The sequence below is a fragment of the Zalophus californianus genome, chromosome 10, assembly GCF_009762305.2.
Source record: "Zalophus californianus isolate mZalCal1 chromosome 10, mZalCal1.pri.v2, whole genome shotgun sequence".
NCBI classification, from domain to species: Eukaryota; Metazoa; Chordata; class Mammalia; order Carnivora; family Otariidae; genus Zalophus; species Zalophus californianus.
Window position 1 is genome coordinate 85234646 of NC_045604.1, and position 9787 is coordinate 85244432.

The window sequence follows — 9787 nt, forward strand, 5'->3', positions numbered from 1 at the left end:
TGGTAGTTCCAGAGCTTTTAAAAACATGTCAGAGAGTCTCCTTAATACAATGAGAACAATTGGAAGGGAACCTAAAATGGGATGTCATTCAATGTTTTTTTTTTTTTTTCCTGGACCCTTTTCAAATCATTTTATGTTTCATGAGAGGGATGATCTCAACACATTGCTTAATGGTTGAGTACAAAGGTTGTGGAGCAAGAATTAAATTCAAATACCAGCCCTACCACTGACCAGCTGAGTGACTTTGAGTGAGTTATTGTGCTTCTCTGAGCATTCATTTCTTCTGTTATGGCCTATAAAAATCTAGCCTCACATAAAACCTGCACGTGAATGTTGAGAGCAGCTTTATTCACAATAGCCCCAAACTGGAAACAACCCAGATGCCCTTCAATGGGTTGACACCAAAACTGTGGTTCATCCATAACATGAAATACCATTTAGCAGTAAATAGAACAAAGTATTGATGAACATAAGAAGCTGGATGAATTTCCAGAAAATTATACTGAGTGAAAAAAATAAAAACAGTGCTAGTCCCAAAAGGTTACATACTGGGGCGCCTGGGTGGCTCAGTTGGTTAAGTGACTGCCTTTGGCTCAGGTCATGATCCTGGAGTCCCTGGATCCAGTCCCACATCAGGCTCCCTGCCCAGCAGGGAGTCTGCTTCTCCCTCTGACCCTCCGCCCTCTCATGTGCTTTTCTCTCTCATTCTCTCTCTCTCTCTCAAATAAATAAATAAAATCTTTAAAAAAAAGGTTACATACTATAGGATTCCATTTATGTAACATTTTTAAAGTGACAAAATTATAAAACTAAGGAATAGATCAGTCCCTGCCAAGGGCTTAGGGATTTGGAGGGAGGGAAAAGATGAGGGAGATGGGTGTAGATATAAAAGAGCAACACAGGAGATCCTCAGGATGACGGGAGTCTTCTGTACCTTGACTCTGGTGGTGGATGCACATTTGATAAAATACACGTAGACACACACAAAAAAGTAAAAGTAAACTCCTGGGAGATCTAAGTGAGATTGGTGGACTGTAGCAATGTCAATATCCTGGTTGTGATATTGAACTGTAGTTTTGCAAGATGCTACCATTGGAGAAAACTGAGTAAATGGCACACAGGATCTCTCTGTGTTATTTCTTATAACTGCATGCAAATATATAATTATCTTTTTTAAAAAGATTTATTTATTTGAGAGAGAGAGAGAACATATATGCATGCATGTGTGCATCAGTTAGGGAAGGGGCAGGGGGAGACAGAGAATCTCAAGTAGGTTCCACGCTGAATGCAGAGCCCTATGCAGGGCTTGATCTCACGACCCTGAGATTATGACCTGAGCAGAAATCAAGAGTTATCCGCCCAACCGAATGAGCCACCCAGGTACCCTGCAAATATACAATGATCTTAAAATAAACAATTTAATTAGAAAAACAAAAGCCTTGTAGGTTTTCTGGAAGGATCAGATGAGATAGTATTTTGGGAAGGAAATTCATTTAACAGAAGTTTATTGACACCTCTCATTTGTCCAGGCAGGGTCCATGTTCTAGTGGAAATTTTATTCTACTAGAGTGCCACACAAAAGTGAGTTGTTACTTTAAAAAATTATCCTTAAAATTGGCTCAATATTGTCCACTAATTGACAAGTAGTGTTCATTGAGTACTTGGATATAATGAAAATAGACTCAGAGAGATTATAAAACTTGCCCAGGTGCCAAGTAGAGCCAGGAGCGGGATCCAGACCCAGATCTGAGCACCAGGTTGTGGCTCATCATCTCTAAACTCATTGCCTTCAACAAAGGGGTGTTGTTGTCTTTGCAGGACAACCCAGTAAAGACAGCTGAAGTGGAGTGTGGGGACTTTTACAACTCTGGAGATAGAGCAACTATGGATGAAGAGGGCTACATCTGGTTCCTGGGGAGGAACGATGACATCATCAATACCTCTGGGTAGGTATAGCTGACCTGAGCTGGGAGGCACCACCCGCACATGCCTCATGGGATTTAGCTTGTTCTGACATTCATCCAAGCTTGGTGATGGTTAGCTCAGGCTAACTCTGAACAGAGCTCTGTTTATGGGGCCCTTTTCTGGGGATACCTGTGCACCTCCCCCAAGTCCTGCATCCAGAAAAGTCTATCAAAATGTAGTTCAAGAAGGTCTGCAAGGCGAACCATAATAAGACATTATGCAGTTTAAGGGATTTGGAAGGAAGACGTTACTTAGGCCTTTATTGGTTGAGGAAGTTCCTCTATGTTTGGCTCCTCTAATGGGACACAACAATAACTGAAAAATTTAATGATAGATAACAACAACATAAACCTTTATGGGGCACTTACTATGGGGACACACACTCTGCAGTACTTTATATAACCCGGCTCTCAATGCTAGAAGGTAGATGCAATTATGCCCATTTTACAGATGAAGGAACTGGGTTACTGACTAGTGAATAAAATTCCCTAAAGTTTCAAAGAGTGCTGGGTACAACCAAGATTTACCAAAGCTGTCTGGCTCCAAGTCAGTTGTCCCTAAACTTTACGTGATTTGGAAAGAAAAGAAAATGACCTATTATACCAGAGTAACAATTTCTCTTGAATATTTCAGGGAAGTTGAGTGTGTTTACTTTTTAAATTTCTAAAACATGCTAATATAATGGGAAAGAGTATGCAGAATTTGCATGAATGTTTAAGATAAAGGCTGAGGCTTCTACTAGGTTTCATGCCAAGGGAAGCTCCTTGAGCCCAGCTCCAGAGCTCGGGGAGGACTAAACATTCACCCTCCTCCTTGAGCAGAGGCAGTGAGGTGAGAAACTCTGGGAAGCATGTGAGTGTTGTATTTCTCAGCACGGAGTGCCCATTCTTCATGTTTGGGGCCCATGACAGAGCCAGGGCACAGGTATGTGGCTTCCTGCGACAGTTATCCTATGTGGCAAGGGACGAGGTGACCCTCTAAAACATGAGACTTGAGGGCCTGGGTCACCCTGCCCTGGGCAGCCACTCAGAAACCAAGAAGGAGCCATTGATCCTGCAGGTACCGCATCGGGCCTGCAGAGGTGGAGAATGCCCTGGCCGAACACCCGGCTGTGGCTGAATCAGCTGTGGTGAGCAGCCTGGACCCGATTCGAAGGGAGGTAAGGAGGAGGGCACAGAGGTCATCGTGTCTGTGTGTGGGCACTAAGGCAGGTGCTGGGAAACCTTCCTCCTGGTCCTGTCTCTCCAACCTTGGACCTAGGGTGGAGGGAGGGCCCGTGGGTGTGCATGTGCATTTACACTGTGTGGCCACCAGAGAGCAGTGTGGCCTCAACGGTGTGTGACAGAAAATGATGCTTGTGAATGTGGCTTGCTGCTAGGACTACTGCTGCCCATCTCCTAGTTTCTGAGCCCTTCCTACCTGCTGGTTCATTTCCCCCTCACAGCAACCTCATTAATTAAGGACTCTGAGACCCCTTTTTTACAGGGAAAGAAACAAGCATAAGGACATTAAATAAGTTGCCTGATCACAAAGCTGTTAAGTGGTGGAGCCAGAATGAGAATCTGAGCAGTCTGGCTCCAGAGCAAGCATTCATTGATTCACTGTGTGCTGAGCACCTACTATGGACAAGGCCCTGTGCCCTGTAGAAGCAACATGAATAATAGGAACATAGTTAATGGCCAGCATTGATTTAATGCCCACAGAACCCTACCTACAATAGTGAAAAGGGTGATGATAATGCTAGGAATAAAAATCAGTTTAAACGAGCTTTGTGGTTTATATGAATCATCTCGATGAATTTTGGCATCCATGCCCTGAGGAATGAAGTGTGCTGTCCCCATATCAGAGAAGGACATGGAGGCTGAGAGAGGTGAAGTAATTTTCCAAGGCAGAGAGTAGAAATTGGAAGTATGGACACTGGTCCTGTTCTTTTCCAGAGGCTCAACTGTCAACTTGTTTTTCCATTTACTTAACACACATTTACTTTTTAGACTATGCACTTGGTTGCCACTCCCCCTGAGCCTCCACTCTGGTTCTGCGCTGCAGGTGGTGAAGGCATTTATTGTCCTGACCCCGGAATTCGTCTCCCATGACCGGGACCAGCTCACCAAGGAGCTGCAGCAGCATGTGAAGTCAGTGACAGCCCCGTATAAGTACCCCAGGAAGGTGAGAGAGGGCAGAGAGATGGCATTTGGTCCCCTCCAGTGGGCCGTGGGCTCTGCTGCCCCAAATCTCGTAGGGTGGCTGGGGTGGAGCTTATGTAGCCCATGGAGTGAGCATTTTTCTCTACCGAAGAAGCATTCAACTTAGGGGTTTAGGGGAGATCCATCTTAATCATGGAAACCTCTATCCTGTGTCAGAAAACAAAAAGGCTGACAAAAAAGCTACAGAAAACAATCAGCCAAGAGCCTAGAAATATCCAAGAAGGTTATTTGAAATCTTTCACAATTTGAAAAAGACATTCAAGTCAACAACTGCCACACTTTTAAAAAACATTATTTGTAGTAAGAAATATATTCTAAATTGAAGCCCAGTACATATATAGATACATAACAAACAAAAGCTAACAAAATAATATTTATTGTAGCATAAAATACATTCTGAGAGGTTTTTTTCTACCTCATTTGTTTTCAGTGCCATGTGTGAACTATGAAAATGTCCAACAATAGAGAAATGATTAAATTATTCGTGGTAATTAATGCTGTCCTATAATTTAAAAAGATGATGCAGATCTCTTATTTGTAACATAAAAACATCACAAAAATATATTATTAAGAGAAAAAAGCAGGCTGTGAATAAATATACATGTTATCTGACTTGTTGAAAAACAACATTTGCAAGGATACATGGGTCAAAAATTTAACGTGTCTTTCTTTTGTAATAATACATTGCTGTGCTTTCTGAGTGTTTACCTTTGAGACATAAAGGTAGAGAGCTAATATTTATTGAACATTTACTATGTGTGCCTGGCACTGGACTCAAAGCTTTCCATGAATTATGATTTCATTTAATCCCCCTCCCCCAAACCTGAGATGCTATAACCATCCATTTGACAGAATGGAAACAGGGGAGGCTCAGAGACTCACAGTAACTTGCCTGAGGTTGGAGTGAAGAAAAGGGCAGAGCTGAACTCAAACCCACGTGTGTCTGACGACAGAGTCCATGCTTCGCATGTAAGGCTCTGCTGCCTGCTAGAGAGTAGACTGGAGGATGCATGCCAGTTAGGATGGGCTGATGTTACTGTGAGTAACTAGACACCCCTCGTCTTAGTGGCTCCTACTAGGGAAGTATCTTTCTTGCTCCTCATATCTGCACGGTCTTCCTGGGAGCAGGATAAAAGAGCACCCACCATAGGTAACTGCCAGGTGCTAGAGGAGATGGACAGAGGGGGTGCCAGATCCATTTGTCCCAAGTGATCTGTTCGAGGTGGCACACCTCACTCCCACTCACATCTCACTGGTCAGAGCACGTCACAGGGCTGCATCCAACTTCCCAGGTCAGGGGACACCTTGACATGCTTGGTGGAGCCTATTGGGGCCACCACATTGTTCCAGTCCATCTGGGGGACTGTGCAGGGGCAGAGGAGGATACTGGGGCATTGGTAAGAAATGACAACAGGACTAAGTCGGGATGGGTTTGCTTTATCCTTGACCAGGTGGAATTTGTCTCAGAGCTGCCCAAAACTGTCACTGGCAAGATTAAAAGAAGTGACCTTCGGAAAAAGGAGCTTGGTCAGATGTAATCAGCAAAACCCTCAGAAACCACTGTGTCTTCTTCGCCAAATCCCTGGCTATCCCAGTTTCCTCACTATGGGGAGGGTGAGGAGAGGAGTGCTGGACATTGATTTTAAGAGCATCAGGAGTGCCCACATTCCAGCATTTTTGTTCTTTTAAATTACTATCAGTTACTCTCCTGCTTCCAAGTCCCCAAGTGAGCGCTCAGTATGTGGCTGGGATAATAAACTGACATCAGCATCCAAGGGGACTTGTGTTCTGCTTTTATTCTGTGAGTGAACTGGTGCTAAATGCTGTTCCTCCATGATTCTCCCCAAGCCCCATTGGAGAGGACTCTGGGGCCAGATTCTCCCTCCTGGTTCCAGGAGCCCTGGGTGGCTCCTTTTGTCTGTTCAACAACCAGAACACAGAGGTCTGGGGAGGGACCCTTCCTTGGCTCCAGGTGTCCACCTCTGCCTAGCTTGCCCATGTCCTGCTGGAGGGTGAGGTCAGGGCCAGAGTTAGTGAGGTGGCTGGGGAAGGGGGAAGGGGTCGAGGCAGCCCAGCCTGGTGATTCCACTTGCCTGCCAGACCATTCCTCACCGCTCCATCCAGCATCCCATGGATCTGCTGCCTCTGTATGCTGCTGCTTCCAGGTCCCAGCCTGCCCCAGCTTAGGTGTGGGAGGGATCTGCCCTGTGGGGACCCAGAATCCTGCAAGACTCCTCCAGCCCTTTCCGGGGGTGTCCAATCCCCCATTCCTTCCATGGAGCCCAGGAGCTCTGTTCCCCAGCCCTCCGTAGGGTCCCCCAGTCACTCACCCTTCCCCAGGACCCAGGAATCCCTCAGCCTCCCCAGGGGCCTGGAGCTCTCCCCACACTTTATGAGGTCCTCCTGCCATCTGGAGCCCAAGAGATGATGTGTGCAAAGGGCAGGGCTTAGGACAGGCCTGAAACAGGAGGGACCTGTGGTTGTTACCAGTGTTGCCTTTAACAGCTGTGAGACGTGAGGCACTGGATCTGGGAAGACACTTGCCCCATGGAGACGATGATGCTAATGTCCATAGGTGCTTGGCATGTGGCTTCCTCTTGTCCTCAGCACAGTTATGGACACAGGCTTGGATGCCCCCAGCTCACTGAAGGAAACCAGCCCACGGTCACACAGCTGGTAAGCAGCACAGCTGGATCTCAAACTCTAGGCTCCCGGCCCTGTTTCCAGGGGCCACGAAGGGCTTCGAAGACGGGAGGCTGACATGGGCTTTGGGGACACTTCCTCACCTCCATGAGTGATCTCACCTGTTTGAGGCCCCAAAATTCTGTTCACTGCTTCCTCTTTCCCTACCCCCTGTTCCAGTTATAATCAGGGTTACCCTGGCCATCCTTCCTGGAATTCCCTAGTCCCCCTTATAGGCTGGGCCTCTCTCCCGTTCACTTTTGGGCTAGTCTGATCCACCCCTTCTGTGGCTGGTCTCTCCTTCTATAACCAGGACCAACCAACTCTGGGGCTCTTGAGGCGGACAGCAGCATCTAAACAGAATTTAATACAAATGTTTTGTTATCCTTGTTTTGTTTTTGTTTGCGTGTTTTTTATGATTTCTTTATATTTATGTTAAAGATATTGCTTTCCTATTTTAGCAGTGCTAGAATGGTTCCTGTTTACAAGAAATTTACACAATAAGTGGTGGTTTGTAGAGCATTGATTTTCAGCTGCCTTGGGCCTGAATGAGTTGGGGAAACATTGTGTTAGTCCTAGAGAGAAACAGTTTAGGAAGTTCAGCTCAGGACAGGGCCCAAGAGAGATGATCACAGGGGGTTTGTCTAGTCACCTGGGTCCCTGGCTCTGCCCACCTGCTTGGCTCTCCCTGCCCAGCACGCCTGGAGCTGCAAGCTCTCTGGGTGTTGTCCTGGATCCCTCAGGAGAGAAGTTAGTGAATGTTTTCTCTTAAAATGCTCTCATTCCTGGAGGTCCTCGGAGATCCTGTGAGTCAGCTTGGATTGTTTCCCTGTGAGGCTCATAACGTAAAGCCCAAGCTAGTGTGTAGGAGGGTCACATATAAGTGACTGATCTAAAGCTGTTTGAGGTGTTAAAATGTCTCCATCAATTAGGGATGGTTTTGAGGCCATACAATCTTCTCACACTAATATCCCAGGATATTCCAGCCCAGAAGACATAATTTGATTACAATTTTATCAGCTCATTTCATTCAGTTCAATGTAGCTCTTTTTCTTTTGGATTTCTTTACTCCTATTTCATTTAGAGAGGTACTTCTCAATTTCTAAATGTATGGGGATTTCTGGTTAGCTTTTTATCAGTGATTTCTAGCACATTATATTACCAAAACATACTCTGTGTGACTTCATTTCTTGGAAACATATTGAAATTTCCCTTCCCAAAATAAATCAGGTGAATTTTGTAACTGTATCCTATGTGCCTAAAGTTAATGTGTCCTCCACAATGGTATATGGATGTGGATGATATATGGAGACAGCTGTGGGATTCAGATGGTTTGCTATCAAGGTCTACATCTTATGGATGTTCTGTCTGCTTTGAATCGCTGAGAGAGGGTTCTGTCTGCTTGTGTATTTGCTTGTTGTTGCAGTTCTGTCCTCCTTTGCTTTATATGTTGTTTAGCCAACAGCTGTAGGACAGGAGTTTGGAAAGGAAGGAGAGAGCACCCAGAAGAGGGAACAGGGACCTGGGCTGGAGGGAGCAGAAACAAGAAGGACAGCCAAAGTTCCAGAGAGACCTGTCATTGGGATGGCGCATGGTGGGGCATCAGCAGGGAAGGGGTTTTTGAAAACGAGGTCACCTGTGGCATCCATGTTGATCTACTAGGGGCAAAGGCAGCTGATTTGTGGAGAGATTATAAAGGTTCTGGGTTGCTAAGGAAACGTTCAACCAGGGGAAGGCTTGGAGGAAGATGGATGCTCCTCCACTCCAACTGCTCCTGAGAGTCCACTTTACCTGCTAATATGTCCTACTCACCTAGTGATTTACTAACCTGCTGACCTACTACCCTTTCTGAACCTCCCCTTGAGTACTTAATCTGTCCCTGACACTGTCCTTAACCCCTTCTTCTCCTGACAGACGCCTTCCCTAATCCCACCCTCTATTTCTACCCTGCTCCCATCCCTCCTTAAAACCCTGTCCCCTTCCCACCCCTCCCTACCCACCCACCCCTCCCTCCACTCCACCCCCCATCTCCACCTCCTCCCCGGCACCCCAGCGCCCCTTGAAAGGACCAAGACATGAAGGTGCAGAGGCTGTTGTTCTGGCTGCTCTTGCTCCGGTGTCCCGGTTCCCCAAACCCAAATGTGAGTAAACATGGCACTTCACCGGTGTCTTCCATTGAAAGAGAGAGGGCACAAGTGTGGGGGGAAGGGCAGAGGGGGAGGGAGAAAGAGAAAACCCCAAGCCAGCTGTGCAGTGAGTCCAGAGCCTGAAGAGGGTCTCAGCCTCAGGACCATGGATCATGACTTGATCCAAACCAAGACGTCGTCACTTAACTGACTGAGCCACCCGGTGACTCAAAGCTGCTGGTGATGTTTTCCTTCCTACTGGGTTCTTTCACATGGTGGTTAAATAACAGCTTTTTCATGGGGTTCTTGGTGGGAACTTCAGAGAACTGCAGCTCTTCCTGAAGACCGAGCACCACAGGGGAGGTTTCTCAGTCAGCCTGAAGGGGTTGTGGCCACCCGCCGTCCACATCAAGTTCTGGGTCCTGTCTGTGCTGCTTGGTCCAAAAAAAGCAGCTCTGGCAGGATGGAAACCTGAAAATACTAGGCTTATGGTGTCAAGAAGGAAGGATTTGAGAAGATACGAAAAGCCATTGAGCTCTTTGTCTTCAATAAGGGGCTTGTATGACATGTACATTATATCTCGTTAAAATTACTTTAAAAATATCAGGAACTTGAATTTAATAGGAGCTGGCTCCTGGAAGCCTTGAAGTTTAGGGTCCATCTTCTATGCAGTTTGTTTTCCTATCAGCACATTGTTCACATTTGTGAAGTTTGGCAGCCCTGGGAACAGTGGTATCTTAAGCATTGGTGTTGGGACTATAGTATCAAAAAGTGAAATGTCCTTTGTGCTCTGTGCTTCCTGGTTGGTTG

At 46.2% G+C, this 9787-nt stretch overlaps 1 protein-coding gene across 4 annotated transcripts in view; it reads left to right on the top strand.

Moving 5' to 3' along the window:
- The window catches only part of ACSM1 (acyl-CoA synthetase medium chain family member 1), a 57706-nt gene extending 51764 nt beyond the window's left edge, over positions 1-5942 (top strand). For all 4 annotated transcript variants that reach the window (XM_027612690.1, XM_027612693.1, XM_027612692.1 and 1 more), the window contains 4 exons: positions 1819-1946; positions 3025-3124; positions 4012-4131; positions 5621-5942. In XM_027612690.1, coding sequence (XP_027468491.1) covers positions 1819-1946; positions 3025-3124; positions 4012-4131; positions 5621-5707 — 435 coding nt within the window. In that variant the 3' untranslated portion in view covers positions 5708-5942. The remainder of the gene's footprint in view (positions 1-1818; positions 1947-3024; positions 3125-4011; positions 4132-5620) is intronic.
- Positions 5943-9787: the final 3845 nt, after the last annotated feature.